Source organism: Penicillium brevicompactum, assembly GCF_028827555.1.
Source record: "Penicillium brevicompactum strain IBT 35665 chromosome Unknown utg000001l_segment0_segment1, whole genome shotgun sequence".
Lineage (NCBI taxonomy): Eukaryota > Fungi > Ascomycota > Eurotiomycetes > Eurotiales > Aspergillaceae > Penicillium > Penicillium brevicompactum.
This window is the reverse complement of record NW_026623204.1, coordinates 449,335-476,046: the sequence shown is the minus strand read 5'-3', so window position 1 is coordinate 476,046 and position 26,712 is coordinate 449,335. Positions and strand designations below refer to the sequence as shown.

Below are 26,712 nucleotides of genomic sequence, written 5' to 3'. Positions count from 1 at the left end.
GCAGGTTCATCAACGATTCGTTCCCAAACTCGGACCCTGTGACAAGCGTGATACAGTAATTCAAGTGCAAACTCTAACCTTGCAACACGATGCATGCAGGTACAAGGTCCATGTGTTTACACACGGGACGGGAAAACCCAATGCTTAGATTGGAGATTGGAGATTTTGATAAACATGCGGTGGCTCAGTTTGCCGTTGAGGTGAGGGGCCGTGACGATCCCGATGCCCAACTTGATATTCAGGGGGTCAATGCCAGTTCCTACTTAGTTGCTACATTGCACAGGATTTTATTTCTCGTACTACACATGAGCAATGTGTGATAAATTGCAAGTTCCAAAGGGGGGCCCGGGTATGAGCTGTACGGAGTACGGAGTAGACGTACGAAATATACGAGTATTAAAAAACAATGTCTCACCTGCATCGAGAGATTATGTGCTGGAGTGCAGAGTGGCGCCCGGGGACAGATGTTGCCTCAAACTACGGAGTAGGGAGTGCCTACAGAGCACTCGTACGGACTAGCCCGTCTCCGGGAAATTCGGATTTGAAGACTATATTTACACCTCTAGTTCAAGACTTCCATTTTTTTAGGCGTCTATCTCGGGGTTGACTTGATCGAGTTAGCCAGCAGGTTCTTTAAGCCGCATGAGAACCGAGGCGAGGCGGAGCCCCTCCGAACAAAACAGGATATCCGGAGCAGCATACCGTATATGCGTAAGACCGGAGTCAAGAATCTCTGACTAGTCGTTTTGTATCGGGTATCACTTCCAATAGAACGCCCCCGAAAGTTTTTCAAGTCTTCCATTGGCGAGGCAAGCCACGCCAGAACAAGCCCCCAAACAAGTCCCGGTCAAAGACCGGGTCTAAGACTGGCCCAAGATTTGAGAAACCGGGGGCCAGATCATGTACCTGAATTTGCTAGGTTCTACTCTTGCCAAGTCACAGTCTTGGTCTGGAGGAACTCGTCGTATCCCGACGTTCCTCCGAAGCGACCAAAGCCACTGCTCTTCCATCCACCGTGGGGCAAGACCGGCTCATCGTGGACCGTCATTGCGTTAATGTGGACGGCGCTAGAAGAAGAAAAAAAGTCAATCAGCATGCATATACTTTGCGAAGCGCCCTGATGTGATCGAGAAACTCACCCCGAGTCAATCTGCTTCGCCACCCGCAATCCACGGAACAGGTTGTTGGTGAACACAGATGCGGTCAGTCCGTATTCTGTGTCATTGGCTAGTGCAATCGCCTCTTCTTCCGTGTCAACCGTGATGAGAGACACGGTCGGCCCAAACGACTCGGTCGCGTACATGTCCATTTCCTTGGTGACACCGCCGACAATCACCGGGCGCATACCGGTCGCGACGGACTCGTTTGCCTTCGCATCGCCAAACACGACTTCCGCACCGCGCGACACCGCATCGTCAATCAACTTCTTGTTCTTGACCACCGCCGCGGAGTTCACCAGCACCAACGCGGGCGCTTCCTTGCCGAACAACTTCTCCGCTGTGTCGGCGAGCTTCTGTCGGAAAGCGTCTGCGATGCCGCGCTGCACGACAATGCGCTCGGTGGACATGCAGATCTGTCCGGACTAAAGGCTGGTCAGTACTGGGTGTTTGGTGTATGGTGCCATGCTCGGTACTTACGTGCATGAAGGATCCAATGGCGCAGTTCATAGCAGCCTTGTCCAGGTCGGCATCGTCCAAGACCACCGCCGACGCCTTACCGCCCAGCTCCAAGAGCACGGGCTTGATGTACTTACCAGCGGTGGAAGCAATGATCGAGCCGACCATGGTGCTACCGGTGAAGTTGACCTTGCGCACGGACGGGTGGGCAATCAGAGCATTGGTCACCGCGGGAGCATCGCTGGTCTGGTTGAAAATAACATTCAAACATCCAGCAGGCAGACCTGCCTGGCGGAAGATATCACCAAGGACCCAGAAGCACTTGGGGGAGAGCTCGGAGCCCTTGAGGACGACGGTGTTACCGGCGGCTAGAGGCAACGCCACGGCGCGAACACCAAGGATAAAAGGCGCGTTCCTGGATAAGTGCCGAGTCAGCTGACCTGTACTCCCTGCAGCAGACGGATTTGAGGCACAAAACTCACCATGGCGCAATTGACAAAATGACACCGTAAGGCTCCTTGTACACGATGGCTCCCTCACCCTCGCGGTTGATGTTGGGGACCACGCCCTCAATGGTAGGAATTCGGCCAGCAAAATCCTTGATGAAGTTGACACCCATGTTGAAAGTGTGTTCGGTGAAGGGGCGTCCAGCGCCGGTCTCTTCGCGCTGGTATTGAATCAATTCCTCTTTGCGGGAGGACATGATGTCAGCGGCCTTGAGGAGGAGGTCGCGACGCTCGTAGGGCTTAGTCTTGCTCCATGCTGGGAATGCAGCCTGTGCATTGTCTACTGCGCGCTTAGCGTCCTCGACGGACACGCCTGCGCAGTAGCTGCTCAGCTCGCCGGTAGCGGGGGCGTAGACCTCGAACTTGATGTCGGTCTCAATGGACTCATTGTTAATGATGAGGGGTGTTGTAGATGCCATTGTGAAATTGTGAAGTAAGAATAGAACGCAAAAAAAATGGTTGGATAGAGGAAAGGAGTCCAACGAGGGGCAATGTTATTTCAATAGGAGCTGAGATCGATCTTGACCAATTTCAGAGAGGCGGGGAGGTGTGGGGCATCAAAAAGAGCGGTCATGGGCCCGTAGATCGTGACTTATCTCCGGCCACTTTTCTGTCCTCTCCACGGATTTCCATTGAAAAGCCTCAATATCTCCGGCCTCTCGTATGGGGTACCTTCGGATATAACTTCCCAACTCCCTTGTTCAACAGCCGTGTGGGGGACTCCCCGGTCTGAACGCAGGATGACATATCCGGAGTTATTCCGCACGGCCTCGGCACTCTCAGCTCTTCTCTACCAAAGTGGGCACAAATGTGAAGATCCTTTCTCAATCAAAACTCGATTATTGAACACCATCTATGCTGATCCTTAGAGGTATTCCCATAAGCCCACAAAATATCCAAGCGCCTTCCAATGCAAATAACTACCCTCAATTCGCCCAAATCTTCGTCTCTGTCGCGTTTTGCTTCCCCATCTCCGCAAAGGGACAAAGGGAGGTCTTGGACTCGGCCCGCGACGGTATCGACGGCGCTCCACTCTGTGTCGAGGGCACCGCACTGTGTGTCGAAGGCGCCGGACCACTCGAAATGCTGGACCGGTCATCGTCATTCGAGCTCCCGGAGGTACTGCCAAGAATTTTCTTATCACCGATGTATCCCTCCTGATCATCGAAGCTCATCGTCGACATCTCGTCGAAGAACTCTTCACCATCATTGGAGTGGTACCGCGCAAACAAATCATTCTGGATCCAGAGAATTTTATTGACGGCTCGCACGAGTGCGATCTTTCGGCGCAGCGATAGATGGGGGTGCGACATCATCGCCTCGATCCAAATGTCTTGGATGTAACCCATGCAGGCGCCGAGATGGATATACTCGATGTTCAGAGGGGATCTGCGCACTTGCCCGCTGTGCATCATGCTGTGTCACGGTTAGCGTTGCACTGTGACAATTAAGGAAGGACCGGGGATGCACTTACCCAACCTTGTTCAGATAGCGCCAGAAGTCCATTGTGGTGGGATCTTGGCACAGTCGGGTGAGGTACCAACGCAAGAACATCTTGCGGCGCTTGATCTGGGGTGTTTCTTCGTGGAGGTAGTCCTCTTCCGGCTCGGTCTCGTCGGCGGTCGTGCGTGTGTGGAAGGCGCGTGATGTGATGTCGCACTCGAGAAGCTTTTTGTATACCAGGTTGACCACCGCGGGAATCAGTTGCTTGATGTACTTGTGACCGTTCATCAGTGCCTCGACATCGCCTGTGGAATGTTAGAGCCTGTTTCGATTTTTCGGTATTCATGGGCCTTACTGGAGTTGAAGTCGAGCATGTGGTGCAAGTACTTGATTCGCTCTTCCAGATTGGTATAGAGCAACTTGCGGTCGACATGTTTGGGTTCGGGCGCCATGCCGTATTCCATGACGCAGGTAGGAGAATGTGGATGTGTGTTGGTGAGTTGAAGTCAATCGTACGAACCACTGGGGTATTCAGTCAAGATAGAAAGATGCAGAAGATCTGGGATCGTGAGAACAAAGAGGCATAAAACTGGGCCGCCTCGTGGCAAACTCGTGGCAGATCGAGTATTTATACACTCGATGCACGATCCCGGGGCCCTTCACCGTTCTTCCACGGCAGGCAACTTGCAAGCCATGAAACCGTAATAATCAGCCTACCAGGGATCCGCTATACATGCTGGCAGGAGGCCGTCCGTGGGTCTTTTTCCTAGAAAAGCGATCGCACCCGGTCTTGGCCAGCGCATGCTCGAACCAAGGCCAGGATTATTCCTGGGTATATTCAAATTATGAATATCTTTATTGGACACCGTCGAATCAGAGCACAGCACTATATGACGGAGGCCGTATCCGCGGTGGAGCCATAAGTGATGTACATAGGCATGTGTGGGCTGATCCCTGTAATCTCCTACACCAGGTTAGACAAATGCGAGAGACACCAAAGCCACACCTGGGCATGCTCCATCCATGACTGTGGTCCTGTCATGCTCGGCAAGCTGAAACAAGCGACTTGAAGACGCGGAGATTGTCCAACGTTCATCTCTAACAGGCTGGTGTGCATGCTACCGGGCCTCCTACTTCATCTAAAATCCTGTATAAATTTTGGAGGCGTGTTTCCCTTTATGTCTTTGACCCCAGACTTTCGACAACCGTCGGAATTGGACAGGTCACTCTGGCCCGTCACCTGTCACAAACTATATAGTGGACTGCCAACGTTGCAAATTAGATTGCGTTGGATACCCGGCATTTGACTTTACATCTCGCTCTCGCTCACTGGTCGGTCGTGCGGGTGTTCGGAGCTCCGCTGCGGTCCCAACGGTTTCACTCGCCAGGGCAGAATCCGAGATGAAGTGGATTCCGTTCGGGTCCGACAGGGCTGCGGGTCCAGGTGTTGGCTGTGAATTTAGGATTAATGCTCGTACTAACGGATATGCATGACACCCGTACACTATCCGGTGCTTAATTGTGAGGAAACAAAAGCCACACCTCGAAATTACTACTCCGTATATTGCGTCGGAGTTAGTGTCTACCTGCTGGTTGGGGACGCGTCTTCATCTTCTCGATTCAACTCGCTTGGAGTATGTTCCCGATCAAACTCGTGGTGCAGTGGGTCACGACAGATGAAGAAAAAAGTTCTGACTAGTACCTAGGTAGGACATGGCATGCAAGCGATTCATCGGAGCCAAGTGATAATAGCGTGGAAAAAATCAGGGAATACTTGCATACTAAGGCACGCTAGAACATCGGGAACAGGTCTACCGTCTATCCGCACTGATCGGATCGATCAAAGAGCTCCAGCTCGTATCGAATCGTGTGATGGCGTGGCATGATGCCCTAAACGGGAACAATTGCCCGGGGTGGGGATGGCATGATCAAATTGAACTATTTTCATTGCAAATATTAGGCAGAAATATGGAGTGTGAAAATTTTCTCAGCAAAAGGGGTCAAAGAAGGATCTCACGAGGTTTCCCACATAATTTCTTCACAATGACAGATCAGAATCAAAGTCCTGTTTCAAGTTTCAACTTCGGGTCAGGTTTGACATCTCAAACAGCCGCGTTAGACGATCATTGCCGACTTGGTGCAATGTTCACCCCCAAAGGCCTAGATCTGGGACCCAAGGACCATTGACAAGCCTTCTGGACCTTTGGACTGGCGATCATAACATTGAACCCGTGTGCCGTGAGCCACGGCGTTAACGGCTTCCAAGCTTTGTTCCATGGATACGTCATGCCAAGCTCATCTATTTGACTTTACGGGGAGATTTGACAGCGGCACTTGGATGAGCGCCCTGAAGATAGCAGCCAGTCAATTCCCCTGTGGACTTGAATCCTGCAACGGAGGCGTCGCAAAAATATGACCTGTGCAGCGGGGGAGCGCGTGGCAACTCGTGGTTTAGATACTTTAATCTATTAAGGTTGTCGGCATCAACGACAGGTCGGTTCTTGGACTTGTCAGGGTGTTTGAAATAGAAATTGAGGGGACATGAAATTATCTACTCATCACATTCGCTCAGTGAGTGGATGATATGCTTTGGCCACTGAATACAGCTCCTTAGAGACTTTCCCTGGTCGCGTTGCTGCTCCGTGCGGCGGCGGCATCGTACAGAGCCTGAATGTCCGCCTTCCACTGCTGCTCGTCTACCCTAGAGACACGTCGGTCATAGGTGATCAAGCCATTGACTTCGCCCTCAACATCTGTAGTCTGAGTCCACACACCTCCACTGCACGCGAACAGTCTGATTTGATCCTCCAACTCGCCGAGAAGGATGTGGCTACGGTAGTTCCACGCCTCGATGGTGGTATCAATCTCGTAGGTCTGATTGATGGTATCGATAGCCGCTTGGTTATTCCATAGACTGCGTAGATGTTTCAGTAAGATTCAGGCCCGGGGATTGCTGCACTTACTGCTCAATCGAGACATTGTTTCCGATGCCACCAAATTCGCCCTGGAACCCAATTCGGCTAGGGTCATACGGACTTGAAGCTGTGGAGTAGAATGGCGTTCCGCATTGGGGGTTTGCGTAGTGGTGGTTATCCTAGCACGATCTAGTCAGCCACGTTGTTCGGCCCCATTGACAATGTGATACATACGCTAAAGTCTCCGGCACCATGGTCGACCCAGCCGGTTGTAGAGTCCACAAGCCTAGTGGGGTCGAGCTGTCTGACCCGGTCCGTCAGTTGGAACTCGGGGTACGTTTCTGTGATCTGGCCCCAGCCCTCGTTGTAAATGACCTTGAACCAGTTTTAGTAAACATGCGTACCGCTCGATTGAGAAAAATGACATACCCAGATTGCGATGCTAGGGTAGCTTTTGAACTGGTTCACCAACACATCCAATTGGCGCGCGAACTCAGTTTGCTGCTCAGCATTGGGAAGAACCCCTTGCAATGGACGGAGCGAGGGCATATCTTGGATAACAAGAAGACCTATCTCATCACATGCTCGATAAAACAGATCGGTTTCGACTTTGATCTAAGTTTCTCCAGATGAGTATACCACTTAACGGAAATGTTGACGTGATCACTGACATGCTTGCGAACAGTGTTGAAACCCAGGTCTTTCAACATTTTCAGATCATACACCATTGCCTCATGATTTGGCGGCGTGTACAATCCATCGGGCCAATAGCCTTGGTCCAAAGTACCGAACATGAAGATAAACTCGCCATTGAGCAAAGGTCGCTCAACACCATCGATCACGCCTCTGGAGATTGTGCGGAAGCCGACGTAGCTCTCCACCTCATCTTGGTCCAAGCTCACGGTCACATTGTAAAGGTTAGGTGAGTCGGGAGACCACAGCTTTGGCGAGGAAACAGTGAACTGGAATGGCTCATTCGTAGGCCCGCTGTGAGTTGCAAGGGTCTCGCCATCCTTGTGGACCGTGACCTTGGCTTGTGCGGATGTCCCATTCGCAGAGCTGTGAACGGTGATGTTGACTATGCGCTGTTAGAATCGATTGAGTTAAATTGGTGCTCCAGGCACTGACCTTGACCATCCATGTTTGCATCAAGGTCCAGCTGAGTGATATGATTGGCTGGCGCTGCCTCGAGCCAAACACTCTGCCAGATGCCGCTGCAAGGGGTGTAAAAGATGTGGCTAGGGCGCAAGGTTTGCTTTCCGATTGGAATAACATAATCGCCATCATCTGTAGGATCATGGACGAAGACAAGCCTGCGGTTGGTCAGCATTGCAAGCGGCTTTTATTGAGTTGTTGTACGCACAGCTCATTTTGCTGATCAAATTTCAGGTACTCCGTGACATCAAGGTCAAATCGGTAGTAACCTCCACGGTGGAAGCCAGCTTGTTGGCCATTTACAAAGATGGTTGCTTCATAATCCACAGCTCCAAAGTTAAGCAGGACCTTCTCGTCCTTCCATTCAGAAGAAACATCGAAAGACGTGGAGAACCAAGAGTACAACCCCCAATCTGTTTGAATTCCTGTTGACCGTGTTAGATCTTGGCAGCTCAATTAAAAATGTATTTTCAAACAGCTCGGACTCACCTGACAGGCCACTCTCAATGCAAGAGGGAATCAACACCTCTTGTGCAAGATCCTGTCCAAAGGGAGGAGAGTCGACAGCGTTCAAATCAGAGGCATTTTGATATTTCCATATGCCGTTGAGATTTTTCCAGTCAGACCGTTGCAGCAGTGGCCGGGGGTACTCAGGCCATGGCTTTGTGCCGACTTTGTCGGTCCATGGAGTTGTCAAAGGCGGCTCCTTGGGGGCATATTTCACACTGCGAGCCAAGTTTGCATGGTGTTTGGCACCCTCATTGCTGGGAAGGGCAAGGCCTGCAACAGCCAGCAATGAAACCACAAAGCTCTGAGCCAAAAACATGTTGGTCAAACGCCCTTTGATCTTGAAAGGGGAAGACACAACAACGGCAGGGTCCTCGTGGAAAAAGTGTCACATTCTGGGTATTGATGGGCCCATCCCTGAATTTAAGTAGAGCCTATGCACGAATCTACCGTAGTATTTTCCCCTGCAGCATAGATATCCCTCCAGGGAAAAAAAAGAAACAAAAAGGCCCGACACTCAGACCCCCTTTGTCTTGACCAAACGGCATCTTCTGGGGTATGAGCAAGTGCACTTGGCAGAGCCAACTCCACAAAGATTGGATAACCCCGCATGGAGCACGCAGGGTGCCCAGAAAATCCCGATCTAAGACCGCGAAGATGTCGGTCACGGCCTGGTGCCCGATCACAGGGTTTATCGGCCATGCCTTGGCATTGTTGGCAGTGGAGGCTTCGCCAAGAAACGACAAACAACAATGATGTCGCCGTACACGAACTCAAGAAATTGCATATCACAACTTGCGTTATGCATATCGTTTCCTCCGGTCACTCTATGCTATGTCTAAACGTGAGACAAACTGGAAATATGCTAGCTAATACTGCCGACACAAGAATGTGCATCGGCAATCTCACAGTTAAATCCGAATCTCCGCGTCCAAGACTGACAAATCACAACAGCTTAAAGAATGTAGTGGAGTACCCTCAGCAAGCGAATCAATCTTAAATTCCAATTGGGCTTTTGCTCACGCGATGGTATGTTCGGCCTGTCCCGACACTCCTCAAAATCTCGCAGAAGACGATCAGCGATCACAATTCAAAGGCGACAGCCCGATATACGTCGTGCAAGGGAAATCTTGCTGCTGTCTCACTCTTGGATCTAGAGATGCAGCCTAGCTGCATGTGGTTCTTGTGGCCAAGTCTAAGATGAAGTCACCTTGACAGGGTCTTGGTAGTCCAGCATTATTAGCTTGCCTAGCAAGGGTTGCGTTTCGCTGTCCAATCCCTTGCGTCGGTTTTTGCATGGCACCCAGACCTCTGCTCCGGCCGGAGTATTGGAAATGGTATGTGTTGAGAAACTCTGTTAAAGTCCATCTCATTAATGGCCTCAGATCGCATGATCCCGCCATTTGCGCCGGCGTGGTAGAGTGAGGTTGTATTGAATTTGAATATAAGAGTACGAGAGCCCGCCCTTCCCCTCAAGGGCTGACTTGGCGCGACGATCCCTCATTGGCCATTGGCAGGTGACTCGCTGGCTGTTGTCTCCGCTTTAGCCTAAGGTTATGGCTGACCGATTGGGCTTGGGGGAGCTCTACAAGCCCCCGTCCCCCCGCGCGGGGCTTATGTTGAGCGGAGTCGAGGTGCCGGTGAAGGCTGCGGCTGAACTTGAAAAATCTGGGGTGAAAATCAGAAAAGCTTTGCGTGTATCAAGCAAAATGAAAGAGTCTGAAATGTGGTCTCCCGTTCGGCAAAACCCCGGCGGGCTAGGTACGCCAAACATGTGCCAACCCGCTCACCTTGGGCGGGTCAGCGGGTCTTTGGCCTTTTCTCTCATCAAGTGCTCTATACCCATGCACCATACGCAGGTGCAATCTAGAGTTCACGTGTATCCAGCCACAACATAATTTGCCATGTCTGCTTTTCTTTGAAGTATTTCGAAATGCCGAAATGACCTTGGTCTTTCATCCAGCATTCCATTTGTTTTCCAAGAGGTCTCATTCATGCCCAGACTGATGGACAAAGCAAAATATATAACTACATATCCACTGTCGGTTCAACGGAATGTCTTCGTTATACACCCCTTTTTCAGGCGGGCATACCAAGGATTCACCGTTTTCATAGTTTTCGATGGCTTTGAAGGTTATACCTAGGTATTCTCCTTTGACAATATATGAGAAAGCTAACCTTGGAACCTTGGAATATGAAAAACCTTGGAATTTATGCCAATGCTAATCCAATGACCATAGAAGAGCACAGCCTTCCTTGGAAATACTATCCATATTTCAACCAACCTTGTGAGGACTACGATATGACCCAAAGCACTGAGCACAGCTACTGGCTGATTGATCTCTGAGAATATTGGTCATCGACGACAAAATTGATATCGACCCCGGGCCTCGGGGTTGCCGAGATCCCAGGCTGCATCTTCCTACAAACAAGGATATTGATTGGACAGTCTCAACAGGTTAAGAATCAGACCGACTTATGTAAAATCTTTACGCTCAACCGGAGCAATTCACGGTGTCTACGGAGTACCCAAGAAAGGTGCAACAAGCCTGAGCGCACCCGAAATAGGTCCCCAAGGATTCATATGCTGACTTTAGCAACCTCAGGGGAGCTTCGAGTTAGGTCGGTACCTAGGTAGTTCATGCGCTTCAAAATACCTCGGCATCTTTCCCATGATTTCGACTTATGGAACTTGGGTTCATCCATGGATGTCCACGGTGTTGCATCTAGGTCCGTCTGTCCCGAGGCCTGTTAGATATCACGGGGTGATCTATGGTAACAACCTTGGAACCCTGGAACCTTTCAGAAGGTACCTATAGTTATGGATCCTCAGAGCCAGCTAGGAGGCAGATATGCCTAATACAGCGCTTCCAATATCTCCAGAGAAAAATGCTCCAATTCAAATTCTCTAGCCAAATCCATCAACTGATTTGTTCGGGTGGCCAATAGCACGACTTCTTCCAGCTCGCCATTATCTTGTGTCACAATATTGGATGCTGTAGAACCTTGAGGCTTCCTACCATATAATGATATAGACCAAGAGTTGCTTCCACCACTTGGACCTAATTTAGTTCTTGTGTTCGAGACAGGAAAATCCGGCAGATACATACGTTATCAACAATTGTACAAATCAAGATCCCGACTGCGGTCAAAGACAGGAAAGCGGCGTTTTCGAATTCCCAACAATGCCGTGAGGGGTTTGACGGGAAAGAAGTCTTATCTGTGTTGTCACTGCAAGTACGTTGTTTGCTCTGGTTGGGGTTCGGGGTTTGCAATGAAACGTCCCGAATCAGCCGGGTTCGACTTCGGGATTCACAGTGCGGGGCGACAATGTTCTGGAAGGGCGGGAGTGCCCTATACTCATGGCGTGATCTAAAATAAAGCAAACCCCATCAGACCCCGCAATTATATTGTTCAGCCCTTGTTTGGTATAGACTTGCAAATCATCCGTACACTCGGGATCTAGTAGATCTACCATGGCCTGACACTCCACCAAAGCAGATCCCGACCTCAGACCCCAAACGCTTGGTCTTACTCTTCAACGCTGATAGCAGATTTCCAGTCTCCTGAGATAACATTTCCCAAACCCGAGCACATCCGGATCTCATGATGCTGTACACGACGTATCTCGGGGTTTGGGAAGATGGACGAGCTTCACGGACTCACTACGGCCCTGGGCTATAAATATGCCCATGTTCCTGGCTGGTTATTGGAATCATCATTCAATATCAATCTTTTCATTCACAAACAATCTTCATCAACAACCTCTATAACCTCAAAATGGTTCAAGTTCTCAAGAAGTACAAGGCCGCCGCCGTCAACGCCGAGCCCGGCTGGTTTGATTTGCAGGAGTCTGTTCGTCGTACCATCCACTGGATCGATGAAGCTGGAAAGAATGGCTGCAAGCTCATTGCTTTCCCTGAGCTCTGTGAGCATTCTCCTCTCAATGCAAACCAGGAACGTATACTAACGGGCATGTTTAGGGATCCCCGGATACCCTTACTGGATGTGGAAGGTCACCTACCAGGAAAGCCTGCCTCTTCTGAAGAAGTACCGCGAGAACTCTCTTGCCTCCAACTCCGAGGAAATGCGTCGCATTCGTGAGGCTGCCCGCGCCAACAAGATCTGGGTCTCCCTCGGATACTCCGAGCTTGACCTCTCCAGCTTGTACACCACCCAGGTCATGATCAGCCCTACCGGTGATGTTATCAACCACCGCCGTAAGATCCGTGCTACTCACGTTGAGCGCCTCGTCTTCGGTGACGGCACCGGCGACACCACCGAGTCCGTCATGGAGACCGAGATCGGCCGCATCGGCCACCTCAACTGCTGGGAAAACATGAACCCCTTCCTCAAGTCTTACGCCGCCTCTCTCGGAGAGCAGGTCCACGTTGCCGCCTGGCCTCTGTACCCCCGCGAGGAGACCCTCAAGTACCCCGACCCCCGCACCAACATTGCCGAGGCCAACGCCGATGTGAGTATCCTTTGTCCAAGGTGTAGAGATTTGACCTGATCACTGACAAGAACGCTACTCAGCTCGTGACTCCTGCCTACGCCGTGGAGACTGGCACTTTCACTCTTGCCCCCTGGCAGACAATCACTGCCGAAGGCATCAAGCTCAACACTCCTCCCGGAAAGGAGCTCGAGGACCCCAACCTCTACAACGGAAACGGTCGTATCTTCGGCCCCGATGGCCAGAACTTGGTCGCCCACCCCTCCAGAGACTTCCAGGGTCTTCTCTACGTCGACGTGAGTCTCCTGTCTTTCCTTTCGCAGCCAAGCATCATGTCTAACAAATTACCTACAGATTGACCTTGACGAAATCCACCTCAGCAAGGCTCTGGCCGATTTCGGTGGCCACTACATGCGCCCTGACCTGATCCGTCTCCTTGTCGACACCAACCGCAAGGACCTGGTTGTCCACGAGGACCGCATCAACGGTGGTGTTGTCTACACCAAGACCGCTGACCGCGTCGGTCTCTCCACTCCTCTGGATGCCGCCGCTCCCGAGGCTCCCGCCGAGAGCGATTAGAGGGTCTGATTGAGCAACATTTGATTGGACATGTATTATAGCAACTTCGAGAGCAAATCCCAACTTCATATACTTTGCGACCTGATTTGTCCCGAGTTTCAGATTCCAGATTAGACATCCAGACATTCGAGGTGAGTGTAGCGGGTACCACAATGACGTCACTCGGATGTTGCTAGACAAGCAGTGGAGACCGAAAATAAACTAGCCGCTGTGGTGCTCAGTTCCAACGTTAGAAGGTTAATATCAGGAGTTCCGCTTTTGTATTCTGGATGCCATGTGATGTCCAAATTCATGGACATTGCGGACTGACCTGCCCTAGGGTAGTATGGTAGCACTGCCACTCAGGCCAAACGTTGATCTTGGTATGAAACACGCATGTTAGGTATTTTCTCTCAGACGGTGATTTTTGATCGGGATGCTGAGCCTTGACACCTCTTAATTAGAGTGAGCTTTATTAGGGGGTAAGGGAAAAGATATCCTGTTATGTTCAAGCTAAAAAAAAACAAAAAATGTTATCCCTTGTTGCAAATAAACTTCGAGTGATCAGATCGACGGCTTCCAGGCCTCAAGGGCCGAGCCCCGTGAAACGTGAGGGCGAAAATTCCGATCTCTCTACTCTTCCAATTTTTCACATTCCTCGAGGACACGTCTGGTACATGGGAATCGATTTGAATGTTACGAATCCTGATCCGAAGATGTCTGGGCGGGAGAAGAACCATGCGCAGACCCATATATTACGTGAATCCGTCAAGGGACACCAGGGATTGTGGATCTCGAACCTCTTCCCCTGATTTCCAGAGTGTGAGAGTGTAACTGTGACCTTGTTGGGGATACAGTGTGGACTCCTGAATTTGGACCTGTCAGTACTCCGTACTAGGTTGGACAATGCGATTGTGGCCGGGAGCGGAAGTAACCCGAGAGCTTTAAATCTCGATAGTATGGGGTAACCTGAGGTTGCTTTGCTTGTAACGCGGCCAAAATAACTGATTACGAGGCCTGAGACCGCGTAAGATCCTTGTCTTAGGAGGGATGGTTGTGCGAGCGGTCGGCATGCACCTACTAGGTCTATTATGTCCCTTTCTGCGGTAGAACCCCTACGAAAGCCTTGACTGGCACTCTCAAACACCTAAGATCTCATCTTCTAGCTATTCTCACAAATCACAATCAAGGAAGTGAAGAAAGGCATCTTCATCTGGGCCGTGCCAAGGGATCACATTCTGAAAAGGGCATCAACCACGTGTAGCGGAGGAATGTGAGCAACCGCAAACAGGTGGTTTTTTGCTTTTTACTTCTTTCAAGGTTGAGAGAGCTGTCATGTTATTGATTGGTTCATGTTCCTTGGTACCAGTGGGGAGTAGTCTTCCAAGATTGGTGCTGTGGTTGAGATTGAAATAACCTTCGGAGAGAAGCTCGGCTTCCACTGAGAAGTCTAACCTTAGTTCTTTCCCAAAACTCTTTGGTCGTAGCTTCCTGTAGAACACACAGTGACGACATCGGTCATCTTTTCAGTTCTTTTCCTTTTTCTTCCTTCTTCTCTTTCTCTCTACAACACACTTATCAACTAATACGACTATCCTTTTCTCTCTATATCCATATCGTTTGTCTGCTAGAAGCGCCACAAACCCCACTGTCCGCAGCCAGCCTGACAGTGTTACTCTCATTTTGAAAGGCCATTGTCTGTCTTTACCCCCGGACTCCACAAACCAAACTTCGGCTGTTTTCGGTCACTCCACCTTCCTCTTTGGAGGCATCCCTGCTCGAATCAGGCCGCGACAAGGAGGATCTGCGTTTAAGGTATGTGGATAGTCCTTCGAACCGCGTGGGGGCTTCCGCTCCTGTGCAGGTTACCTGGCGTTCACCTGCATCCGGACTCCCGAGCCTTCATTCATCCACTCGTTTTTACTTATAGCAGCTGATCTCCATGCCATCTGACCCAGCTCTGATCATTCCTCATTCCTCACTCCCAGCCTCCTGAAATTTGGGGTTTGACTCAAAGTTAGATTTTCAATATGCCTTCCATGTCCAAGTTCGCGCGGCAGTCCGTGCTCGGTCTGTCAATGCTGGCAGCCTTGGTGCAAGCTACTCCGTAAGTGAGGTTGAATTATCGATCGATAGTCTACCTGGCCTGGGATTTGTACTCAATACTAACTATAAGATAGAAGCTTCGACTACGGAGCCAACAAGGTCCGTGGTGTCAACCTTGGTGGTTGGCTTGTGCTGGAGCCATGGATCACCCCTTCAATCTTCGACGCTGCTGGTGACGCTGCCGTCGATGAGTGGTCGCTTTGTGCCACTTTGGGTCAAGATCAATGCCGCAGTGTGCTGACAGGTCACTGGGACAGTTGGGTCACTGCCGACGACTTCAGCCAGATTGCTGCCGCTGGAATGAACCATGTTCGCATTCCGGTTGGATACTGGGCCATAGAGCACCTCGACGGCGATCAATACGTCGACGGCCAACTAGAATACCTAGACCGAGCCATCGGCTGGGCTCGCGATTCTGGCTTGAAGGTCATTCTTGACTTGCACGGCGGTATGCTTTTCTCGATTTTCCACTTTGATCAACATGAACTAATCAATAAATAGCACCCGGCTCTCAGAACGGCTTTGACAACAGCGGCAAGCGTGGTGCAATTGGTTGGCAGCAAGGTAACACCGTCGAGGACACCAAGTCTGCCCTGAAGGCCCTCGCTGCCCGCTATGGAGGAGATGGAGATGTTGTGACCGCCATCGAGGCTTTGAACGAGCCTAGTATCCCAGGAGGCGTGAACCAAGACGGCCTCAAGCAATACTACTATGACGCCTGGGGCGTCGTCCGCGAGGCCAGTCAGGACACCACCCTCGTCATGCACGACGGATTCATGCCCACCGAATCATGGAACGGATTCATGGGCGCGAGCTCCGGTGTCTTCTATGTGATGATGGACACCCATCACTACGAGGTCTTCGATAGCGGCGTGCTCGCCTCAGATGTGAACTCTCACATCAGCAACGTCTGCGGTTTCTCCAGCCAACACATCCAAACCGGTGATAAGTGGACCATTGTTGGTGAATGGACTGGTGCCATGACCGACTGCGCCAAGTACCTCAACGGAAAGGGCACCGGTGCCCGCTACGACGGTTCTTTCCCCGGTAGCTCACTGATCGGCAGCTGTGATGGCAAGTCCGTTGGATCTGTGGACGCCCTGCCCGAAGATGACCGCACTAACCTGCGTCGCTTCATCGAGGCTCAACTCGATGCTTATGAGAAGGGTACCGGCTGGGTCTACTGGACCTGGAAGACTGAGGGCGCTCCCGAGTGGGACATGAAGCAACAGATTGCCGGCGGTGTCTTCCCCAACCCGGTCACTGATCGTCAATACCCCGGCCAATGCTAAACCTTTTTTGTGGGTAGCTTGTTCGCTTGTTCTTGTTTCGCAGATCTGCCATTTAGCACGATCCTGTTCGATGCTTGTCAAATTCTTTGCAAATGGGTTTTTGAACTTGTGGGTGTCAGCAAGTCGCTTTCACTTGGTGTTACGGAGTACCTCATTTCTCAGGCCAGCTGGTTGGGTCGATTCACTATATAATGAATATCACTATATTACTTGCTAAATCGCGTGAAGTAACCGCTAGGGCCCTGGCTCTGGCGAGGAATGATTGCAGAGACATAGTGTTCCATGGCGCTTGGATGATGCGTAGATTCGGACCTTCTCCCGAGGTCCCGCATTCAGCACAGTGGATGACCTATGAATTGTTACAAGGACAACTACTCAAAGGGTGGAGATGTGCAACAACTCAAAGGTTCCGATAAATAGAAATAATGACCTTTGCTATGGGGTATGTAGATAAGCTGCAATGGCCACTGCCTCATTGCAAATGGGACAGATCATGCGTCTAGAAATGATATCAGTGTTTATTTTATGCAAGATGCAGTTCGATGCAAATGAGATTAGACGCAAGCTCAGAGCAATCCCAAAGCTCCAAAGGCGGCAACCACATCTGCATCAATGTTGACCAGCCACTCATCCTGGAATCGCTGAGCTCCACCACAGCCAGAGATGACTTCCTGCAAGCGGTGGCGGACAAAGTCGCGGATCATGAAGCGGTGGACCACATCTCCAGACTGCCATTCGCTGCGGCGGATAGTCTCAGGTGATTCGACTTCTTGGTTGGATTCCGGCTGGGCGAATTCCGACCCGGCAGGTGCGTTCCAGCATACAAGGTAGTCGGCGTTGGCTTCAGTTCCGCCGTCCGCTAGTTCAGTGATGAGGTCGGTCCACATGGAAAGATATGATTGGAGATGGGAAAGCATATATGCGGGAGGGGGAGGGGGAGAGAGGGATCGAGAGGTGCATCTGGGAGGGCGAGAAGCTGTGTCAGCGCGAGGGCATGGAGTTTCTTTTGGCTGACGCTGCCAATGTTGTCATAGTGCGAGAACCACTCCGTTACGATCCATGAGAGGGACTGTTCCTCGGATGAATGGGTTGCGGCGGCGACGGATGACGCGAAGATGGTGGGATTTGCCAGTGCTAAACGTGCTAGCACGGAGTAGTAGTCGGTCTCAACCACACCGACCACGTGTGAGGTCTTTCTGTTAGGTCCGGAGGTTTGACTGGCCTCATGTGCCGAGTAGAGTCCCTCGAGCAGTGATTCAAGGAATGAACTTTCTACAAGAGATTGCGACACGACGCGGTAAGTTGCTTCACTGCCACCGTCGACAGTCTCAGCGCCACGAATGATAAGTTCGACAACGCGAGGGATCACGCCAAGTCGTTGTTTAGTTGTAGATTTGAGGAGTGTTTCGAGGATCGTCAATAGCTGGAATCTGAAACGGTCGCTGAGCAGGTCCTGCGGGGCAAGATATGCGTATGATTCGAGAATGTGAAGAGCCTGCGGTGTGTTGTCTGTTGCATCCTCCAAAATGGGGAAGAGAGAGGGAAGAAGCGAGATAATATCAGGCGAGGCAGGAGACGGTGTAGCCTGAATGATTGCATGCCAGAGATCCAAAGCTTCGTCCAGAAGATATACGATAGTTTCCTGCGAGCAAAATTAGAGATATGGCAATCGATATGACCGAGAAATCACTTGGCTTACCGAGCCGGGCTCCACGGAGCTTTGAATCAGCGGAAGGATGAGAGAGTGGTATCTCACAGACTCCTGCTTGAGCGAGACAATGAGCGAAGATAGCAATGTAAGGATGGCTTGTTTCATCAGGTGTTCCTCTCCCGAGCTTTCCCACAGAGGAGGCAGCAGGGATATGATTTGATCAGAGAAGGGGGCAATCTATAGATATTAGTCCAGGGAACCTTCGTGGAAACAGTGTCGCAACTCACATTGTCCTCAAGCTTAACCACTACGGTACGAACTGTCTCCAATAGACCCATCTTAGTATCGGAGCTCTCAGTCTCTTGAACAAGAGACATCAGACTTCCAAGAATGCCAGGTGCGAACGGCAGGAAGACCTCGGGCGCAAACAGATACGGATCAAGCACATTCCGAAGCTGGCGTCCAGCAGTGATGCGAACAACCAGATCATTCAGCGGATCGCTCTTGTTGAGCAGATGTTGGAAGATCTGGTAGACTGCGTTCATGTTCAGCTCACCCGGTTTGACCGGCACCCACTGGCCAAGCACAAGCGCAATCCGCCGTCTTAAAAGTCTGTATTCTTGCTCTTGGGATTGCACCTCGGGGACCATGGTCTGTTCCAAGAAAGAATTGAAATCTAGATGCTGTTCTAGGCTAGCCGCAGCTAGACCGATGGCGGAATACAACGAATCTTTCAACGCAACCTCGTGGTTATCGGTGTCTGAGGGTTGTGTTAGTACTGTTGCATGATCCACGCAGCATTCATCAACTTACTTGCGAAAGAATAGAATACGGTCAGTAGACGAGGTATAAGAAGATCCTTGAAATGGATGACCAGATCAAGGAAGAGTCTTTCTGAGCAGGAACGAATAGAGAATTCCCAAGCATCAGCATTCTCTTCCTCCCGCTTTTCCCAGTCTTCTGGCTCTTCTTCCCATTCTTGGAAATCGATTTTGCGGAAGCGGAAGAATTGTGTGACAAGAAGCTCCATCACATTGACGACAAAGTCATGCGTGAAGAGTTGGGACTTGATCAGCTCGACAGATTGTTTCCGCTCTTCCTTGTCTTCTGGGGTCTGATATTTGAATGTCTGGGCAGGGTTGAATGCCATCTTTGCGCATGCCCGGATCAATAGCAACGCTCTCAGGCCAGTCTTTTCGATCAATGACTTTTCCTCATCCTCGCCACCGGCACCAAGGCTGTCATACGTTTCCCCAAGCTTGACGACTAATGACCAATACGAATGGACAAGCGGGATACTATCGGGCAGCAATGCGAAAGATGCAGGGTGTGTTTTGGCCATTTCAACATGCAATTTGGACATCTGCAGCAAGTGCTTCTCGATAGCCTTGTGGACTGGCTCAGGCAGGCTGGTAGGTCCGTTCACAAAGGACAAAAACTTGCTGAAATGCGAATGGGTGAGCACCCAGAAGCCCTGCACTTCGGTGCTGCGACTTGGATGCTCAAAGCCGGCAATAATCAAACGCCGAAGAACTTTGAGCGATACCAAGCTCAGCTCAAGCGTCTGTAGCAATTCCTCTCCGCCGGCACTACCCTGGTCCAACACTGAAGCCCACTGGTTGATCTTGTCCACATATATGCCACCTAACAACTGGAATATCTCGGGCGACACAGACTGGAGGTTGTGTCTTGTTCGTTGGATTCGTGCTGTGGACAGCTCCTTGATGATCTGCAATAGAATGAGGAGGGTCCGAGGAAGTTGCAGAGGGTTCGCCCCTGATTGGGTCGAGGATCGCAGGGAGGATGTGATGGACGAAATGGCATCGGGCCTAGTGTCTGTTGGTTAAAGTGATCGAGGAGACAGAATAGTTGACATACCAGTCCTGAGGGAACTCAAAGCGCATGATTTTAGCAATCATTAGCGAATTGTGAAGAGCGAGAAGGGGAGCAGGCTCAACAATTCCTGCCTCAAGAGCCCTGGTCTTGATGTGTTGTTTTTCTTCCTGTTTGATTGCACTTTCGCGCTTATCAGCATAAGTCGTCCAAGCAAACATCCTGGGAAACATACTTCGCTGCCGTTTTGCGCCAGTATTTATCAATACCATTCTTCAGCTGAATGATTGCAAGATAGCGGACTTCGATTGGAACGGAGTGATCGAGGAAGACATCCTATAACGGGAATGGCGTGAGCTTTGCGATTTGCAACACTTTGGATTGAAACGATACCTGTAGAAAAGAGTGGTACATTCCCTGCTTCTCCCAGTTCTGGAGCTGCTCGGTACCTGCTTGAACCTGCTGCTGACTTGAGCTTGCTGCAAGTATCAACGTACTCAGCACACCCTGGGCGCTGAGTGGGTTGGTCCCACCCTGCGATTCAATGGCAAAGCTCATGGTGAATGGCGGTGATGGTGGACTTGGGGGAGAAAGGCTAAGGGTGGCTCTTTCTTTGCCAAATTTAGATCCAAGTCAAGAGTCCAATTGCCTTGGATCACTGATCATTCATCAGACGATACTCAAAGTATGTCGGGCGATGTTGATTTCATCAACACCGCGCTATTCATCTAATCGAGCTCGATCCGCGGCAGTAAACTTACCGCCCGGCGGGGTACTTTCCTCGGGAGGCGGAGTATCTGATGTTCCGTCGAGATGTCGCTGATTGGCTGGCGGAGCCTCAGATCACAGGTGGAGAACTATGAAGTCAGTGACCACCAACTTGGCTCCAGGGTCTTATCAAACTGGATCTTCAACCTTGTTTTGGACCAAAAATTTCATCGATTCACCCAGAAAAAACTACAACCTTCCTCCACTCGTGACATACCTATGATGTATCATGATGCAACTGCAAGTTTGGAAACATCGATGATATCGACTGGAGGGTTATATAAAGACTGAAGGTTGGGGCAGTCATTCAATCCTCATAATATAATACGAATCCTTCTCTCAACTCCCTCAATTACCTCCATATCCCACAATCATCATGCCTACCACCGAGGAGCTCAAGCAGACTGCCTTCAATGCTGAGAAGGACCTCAACTCCTACCAGGCCAAGCAGGGCCTGGGCAAGAAGAGTGACTCCAGTATGGTTACCATGATATCATCGCATCGCATTCAACGCTAATATTTTTGCAGCTCTCGAGTCTGGTGTCGACGAAATGGTTGAGAAGAAGTTCGAACAACCCTCTGGCCTGAAGTACGGACCCGGCTCAACTGCCTCTGGCAGCGACCACCGCGTCATCCCCGAGGATGAGGGTGGCACCCGTGATGACCGTGACCGGTATGTTATGCATTGTGTTATCAATCTCGCTATCGATCGTCTGCTAACGTCGCTATCCCAAACAGCCTCCCTACTGCCGGTAAATTCAATGGCACCGGTGGCCCCGAAGACGACATCAAGATCCAGTCAGGAGACCGTGGCGGTGACCAGGAAGTCCCCAATCTGCAGGACCTGAAGCGCCGTGGAGTTGCTCAATAAAATGTACATTAAGACAATACCTGACGACTTGTATGAATTATCTATATCGTTGAACATTTCGAATTGAACCTTGGGTATTTGACCATGGACCATGTCTATACATGACGCACCGATACTATTGACTGCATCTCTTTTGTACCTCACCACCTAGGCATAGACCAAGTGATACGCTATTCGGACTGACAACTACCCGACTGAGCAATGCAGTTCCGCCCCACTCAGAATAACCCCCGCGTCGAGGACCTGGGCTAGCATCGAACCAGCCAATCACGTTGGATTTTGTCGTTACACTTAGACATGATAAGCCCATGCGTTACGACTGCGCGCATCTGCCTACAGTTGAACGCGGTGTGACTACCCAAGGCCGGCCTCGAGTCCAATCAATGCACGTTGACGTCGCAAAAGACCAAGATCTTGGCTTTGGGGGCGAACCCTCATTGGTCTCAAGCTGCAGGGCCCTATTTGAAATGCACCTCCGCTCAACTTCAAAAAGCCGCTCATTTCCGCTTTGTTCGGAGCTGTGCAAGCTTTCTTGTTCACTTTATTATCTGATCCTTCGTCCCGTCCAGCATGGCATCCGCACTCTCTGAGCCGATCGAGACTCGGCTGTTTATCAACAACGAAGTAAGTATTCAATCAGAGGCTCGCAATAGCTCTTTCACATGTTGTGATCGGTACTAAGAATGCCAGTTCCGAGATGCATCTAGTAAACAAACATTCGACGTGGTGTACCCGTATACCAGAGAAGTCGTTGCACAAGGTTGGTCCTCGAGTACATACCCCGCAGTATCAAAGGTCTCACACTTCGGCAGTCCAGGAAGCCACTGTGGAGGACGTAGATGATGCTGTTGCCGCGGCCGGTGCAGCTTTCCCCGCTTGGCGTGACACAAGCATCGAAGTGCGGGGTTCATACATGCAAACACTCTCCAAACTCATCTTGGAGTCCAACACCGAGCTCTCCAAGCTCGAGGCAATCTCCATCGGCCGGCCAGTCTCGGCGTTCTTCGATGCCGCTCTGGCTGCCGAATACTTCAGCTACTATGCTACCGCTGCATGGAGCGCGCAGGGCACGGCTAGTGTCAACACACCAGACCAGCTGAACATGACTGTTCGACAACCTTTTGGTGTGGTAGGATTGATTATTCCGTGGAACTTCCCACTAGTCCTGCTTGCCGGAAAGGTCGCGCCCGCGATCGCGGCTGGTAACACAGTTGTCTTGAAGACTAGTGAAAAGGCTCCATTGACGGTCAGTCTTGATTTTCCATATATTGCAGCCGTTCAAAGCTAATCAAGCATCCCGAGGTCAGTCCCTCTATATAGCCAAGCTTATCAAGAAGGCCGGCTTCCCACCCGGTGTCATCAACATTATCTCCGGCCACGGAGAACCATCCGGAGCCGCTCTAGCGTCGCATATGAAGGTGCGCTGCATCAGCTTCACTGGATCATCCCTCACAGGCCAGAAGATCCAGGTCGCAGCCGCAAAGTCGAATTTGAAGCAATGCCTCATGGAACTCGGAGGCAAGAGTCCTGCCATCGTCTTTGAAGATGCCGATCTAGAATCCGCTGCTGCCCAGACACAATTCAGTATCCAGTTCAACAGCGGTCAGATCTGCACTGCCAACTCGCGGGTTTATGTCCACGAGTCTGTAGCTGATAAATTTATCGAGGCTTTCCGTGGAAAATTCGAAGCCCAGACCATTGGCGATCCGTTGGACCCCACAACATCGCACGGCCCGCAGATTGATGTCAAGCAGTACAACCGAATCAAAGAGTATCTTGCCATCGGCGAGAAGGACGGAAAGCTCACTGCAGGTGGTGATGCGACCAATGGATACTTCATCAAGCCTACAATTTTCGAAGACGTCCCGGCGAAATCGCGATTGGCGCAAGAGGAAGTATTTGGGCCAGTCGTGGTAATTACTCGTTTCTCAACTGAGGCAGAGGTCATTGAGAAGGCAAATGATACAGAATTCGGTCTATATGCCTCTGTTTTCACCAAGGATCTCGATCGGGCGGTCCGATTGGCGAAGGCTCTTGAAGCGGGTACTGTTGGTGTGAACTGCACCAGTCCTACCGGTGCAAAGGATGGCGCCTTTGGTGGTTGGAAGATGAGTGGCACTGGCCGTGAAGGACTTTTGTACAGTTTGGACAGTTTCCTCGAGACCAAGAGCATTGTCATTAAGACATCGCGGTTGTGAATAGTTATCCGGGAACATGGAATTATTGCACGTTTAAGACAAGAAATATCTTAAACCTTACGACTAGAGTTTCATTATTTGTATCTCATTCCAGGGTTCTTCAAAGTGGCAAACTTGGAAATAACCTCAAACTACTCTAGTGATTCCAAGGTTGTGCTTTAGTCGCTTTATGCTTGATGATACTTGAATTGCGCATTTGCTAACTAGGTCTGGTTATTTCCACAAGTACCCGTCGTTCTTAGTCGGCTATGCGGCCTTTTATCAAGCAAAGCCAGTAGTAACCACCCAGCTAACATCATCATTGAACGAAGCAGTAGCATCGAAAGTGTGGACACCTCCATTGCTCGCAATATAGAGTGTGTTGGTGTAATGACGGAAAAAGCGGGTGGGATAGCTCCAGGACCGAATAGAATTTCCCTGGCCATTGAGACCGGTCTGAGGGCAGAAAGTAGCGTCTTCGTTGAACTGCTTCGTACCATCACCGGCAGCAAGCACCAGACCAAAGTCATAGTGTCGAATGTAGCTTCCAGCAGTGTCCTTGGACTCGAAGGAGAAACAAGCACTGTTTGCAAGACCGGCACGAACAGTCCAGCTAGCAGCCTGTTTGAGAGCAGTGGTGCTAGATGAAGTGACGACTTGAGTATCGATAGTAGAGCCGGTGTGTGAGATGTACCGCGTAGTGTAGCCGGATGTAGTGGCCCGTAGCGAGATCGAAGAGCCAGCAGTCAGTGCCGGTCCGCTGGTCAAGGAAGCAACTGCATACTTTGCAGCCACAATGTTAGCCTGGACCGAGTTCTCGGTAGCATCGCTTGGGTATCCAGTGGTCATAACACCTTCATAGAAAGTGCCCTGGGCGCCATTGCTGTTATCACCACCGATGCCGAGGATAATGGCACCCTCCTTGCTCATGGGGTTGTAGCCCGATGCAGTAGGGCGAGCACCGCTGTAATATGTGGACAGCGAGCCGGAGGCAGCATTGCCACCACGGATAGCCCACAGGTTCGGTCCGCCCTTGACAACAGCATTGACGAAGCGGGATGAGATGGACGGATCGCCAGCGTTGTTCGCAGCGCTCTGGCCAGAGAACAGGCCGTTCTCGAGATCGGCCATGATCCAAGGCCCACTGCCAGCGCCAGATCCCCAGCCAGTGTTGGTTCCAAAGTAAATGGCCTCCATGTGGCCGTTACCCGTGTCGGTACTGCTGATCTCCGCATTGCCATAGTCGAAGCAACAAGCACCGTTGTAATGAGTTCCATCAAGGACGGCGTACATGCCTTCTGCCGCATCTCCTGTAGCAGTACCACTGGCAGCATTGTTGCTGTACCCAGTGCCGGGTGACATGAAGACTCCGTAGGCTTTTTGGCCGTTCAGTGTGACTGGGGCACCAATGGCACTGGCAAGATTGTCATAGCCACTGGCTTCAGGGCCCTTGAAGCCACCTGGTGGAGCCTGGGTGAGATGGTTTCCACGGCCAGATTGATCATAGATAATTGTGATGAGGCAGGTTGTACCGGCACAGAAGGTGTCTTGGGCGGCGGCATTCGCAACTCCGCCGGCGGAGAGTGGCGAGATGGTTGTTGTCGTACCATCCGAGCCACGCTTCACTTGGTAGAGGGCACCGCTGAAGGCGCTGTAAAGGGCACGAGTGGTACTGTGTGCGGCGATACAGGGCGTGTTGCCAGAGGCGTAGATATCACAGGGTGCAGCGGCGACAAGGGAGCCTCCGGCCACAAGGCCGAGAGCAAAAACCCAAGCGCGTTCGATACTTGGTCTTGAGAGCATGATTATCCAATTGTTTGGAGAAAAGGAATTAAAGGAGAATAACAGGCGACTGTACTCAATTTATATATTCTTCCTTGGGTGTCTCATTACTGCAGATCTCAGACAACAAGATCTCATGCGCCGCTGAGAGCGGAGATCTTCCTCCAATAATTACAGATGGCGTGGATATTGCTTCATTGACCTTCGATGCGACTTGCAGACTATCTAAACTCGGCACTAGGTCGGTTAATACCATGAACCAGCTCCATGGCATTTTCTGTCGATTGTTTCTGTATCCGACTGGCTAGCCTAGCCAGACTAGGCAGTCTCCTCTCATCAGAGACAGAGTCGTATATTAGCACGGACTGCCCAAATTTAGGGCACCGATGTTCTCCATTTCTCCGGAGTTAAGCCGTGTCGAATGCACCCCGCACCAGGGCAACTCTTGGTGCAACATTAAACTTCCGAGGCTTGATTCCATACAAGCCTTGTTCAAGACATCCCCAGGTGCCACCGGGGTTTTTCCTAATTCTTGGCCGTAATTAGCCGAGGACCCAGTTTGGCAACAATCTTGTTTTTGGGTAGAAGCCGTGTGGCTGTGGCGCTCAAGTGTGATTCAATGAATGCGGGGTTCCGGGGGTAGTATTTGAAAGGGAGAGCACAAGTATTTAGAGACCTTCATGACTACTCTGTACCCCATACCGCATGGAGTGTTTGTGTTGCTGAAGCGCCACTGGGCTCGGAATCCCCTTGCTTTCGAATTGGCAATCGGGCCGGGCCGTCCCAGAACCAGATCAATGGAGACTATCCCGTTCCACAAGCAGGCTGACCACCTGCGCAGGAGGATTTCCCTGCAAGTCTGGGCGCCCATGCATAAGTTCCAAGATCAATTTTCACTTAGCCCAGTAACAGGGCAATACTTATACGTCGATAGTTGTACATGGGCACTTGTCGCTAATTTTGCTACGTCGGTCTATCTCACTTGTCCGTGAGAATGAAAAGATGAATATGGGACTCAATTGAATTCAATGATTAAGATATCAGTATTAAAACCTTCAGATGAAGAAGGATAACATTAT

General features: G+C 50.8%; 9 protein-coding genes across 9 annotated transcripts; 4 read left to right on the top strand and 5 right to left on the bottom strand.

The window, feature by feature from the left end:
• Positions 1–922: 922 nt before the first annotated feature.
• On the bottom strand, positions 923–2,541 carry N7506_002626 (aldehyde dehydrogenase; the record flags this gene model as incomplete). The annotated part of the gene is made up of 4 exons (XM_056951921.1): positions 923–1,067; positions 1,140–1,582; positions 1,638–2,031; positions 2,099–2,541. 4 exons carry the CDS (start codon positions 2,539–2,541, stop codon positions 923–925), a joined length of 1,425 nt encoding a protein of 474 aa, XP_056815072.1.
• A 507-nt stretch (positions 2,542–3,048) lies between these two features.
• N7506_002625 (protoglobin family protein) lies at positions 3,049–4,029 on the bottom strand (the record flags this gene model as incomplete). The annotated part of the gene is made up of 3 exons (XM_056951920.1): positions 3,049–3,538; positions 3,597–3,870; positions 3,921–4,029. 3 exons carry the CDS (start codon positions 4,027–4,029, stop codon positions 3,049–3,051), a joined length of 873 nt encoding a protein of 290 aa, XP_056815071.1.
• Positions 4,030–6,175: 2,146 nt separating this feature from the next.
• On the bottom strand, positions 6,176–8,461 carry N7506_002624 (putative hydrolase; the record flags this gene model as incomplete). Its single annotated transcript, XM_056951919.1, has 8 exons — positions 6,176–6,479; positions 6,529–6,659; positions 6,715–6,855; positions 6,910–7,095; positions 7,152–7,558; positions 7,609–7,793; positions 7,844–8,060; positions 8,125–8,461. 8 exons carry the CDS (start codon positions 8,459–8,461, stop codon positions 6,176–6,178), a joined length of 1,908 nt encoding a protein of 635 aa, XP_056815070.1.
• A 3,461-nt stretch (positions 8,462–11,922) lies between these two features.
• Positions 11,923–13,174, top strand: N7506_002623 (carbon-nitrogen hydrolase family protein; the record flags this gene model as incomplete). The annotated part of the gene is made up of 4 exons (XM_056951918.1): positions 11,923–12,070; positions 12,126–12,616; positions 12,667–12,891; positions 12,950–13,174. 4 exons carry the CDS (start codon positions 11,923–11,925, stop codon positions 13,172–13,174), a joined length of 1,089 nt encoding a protein of 362 aa, XP_056815069.1.
• Positions 13,175–15,183: 2,009 nt separating this feature from the next.
• Positions 15,184–16,551, top strand: exg1 (glucan 1,3-beta-glucosidase; the record flags this gene model as incomplete). The annotated part of the gene is made up of 3 exons (XM_056951917.1): positions 15,184–15,260; positions 15,334–15,707; positions 15,761–16,551. 3 exons carry the CDS (start codon positions 15,184–15,186, stop codon positions 16,549–16,551), a joined length of 1,242 nt encoding a protein of 413 aa, XP_056815068.1.
• Positions 16,552–17,117: 566 nt separating this feature from the next.
• Positions 17,118–20,593, bottom strand: N7506_002621 (putative importin 11; the record flags this gene model as incomplete). Its single annotated transcript, XM_056951916.1, has 8 exons — positions 17,118–17,410; positions 17,437–18,193; positions 18,251–18,439; positions 18,490–18,962; positions 19,016–20,031; positions 20,081–20,218; positions 20,271–20,371; positions 20,429–20,593. 8 exons carry the CDS (start codon positions 20,591–20,593, stop codon positions 17,118–17,120), a joined length of 3,132 nt encoding a protein of 1,043 aa, XP_056815067.1.
• Positions 20,594–21,179: 586 nt separating this feature from the next.
• On the top strand, positions 21,180–21,674 carry N7506_002620 (uncharacterized protein; the record flags this gene model as incomplete). Its single annotated transcript, XM_056951915.1, has 3 exons — positions 21,180–21,279; positions 21,332–21,476; positions 21,542–21,674. 3 exons carry the CDS (start codon positions 21,180–21,182, stop codon positions 21,672–21,674), a joined length of 378 nt encoding a protein of 125 aa, XP_056815066.1.
• Positions 21,675–22,244: 570 nt separating this feature from the next.
• N7506_002619 (aldehyde dehydrogenase family protein) lies at positions 22,245–23,872 on the top strand (the record flags this gene model as incomplete). The annotated part of the gene is made up of 4 exons (XM_056951914.1): positions 22,245–22,298; positions 22,365–22,434; positions 22,487–22,920; positions 22,982–23,872. 4 exons carry the CDS (start codon positions 22,245–22,247, stop codon positions 23,870–23,872), a joined length of 1,449 nt encoding a protein of 482 aa, XP_056815065.1.
• A 261-nt stretch (positions 23,873–24,133) lies between these two features.
• Positions 24,134–25,654, bottom strand: N7506_002618 (alpha-L-arabinofuranosidase B; the record flags this gene model as incomplete). Its single annotated transcript, XM_056951913.1, has 1 exon — positions 24,134–25,654. The coding sequence occupies one exon, from the start codon at positions 25,652–25,654 to the stop codon at positions 24,134–24,136; it is 1,521 nt and encodes a 506-aa protein (XP_056815064.1).
• Positions 25,655–26,712: the final 1,058 nt, after the last annotated feature.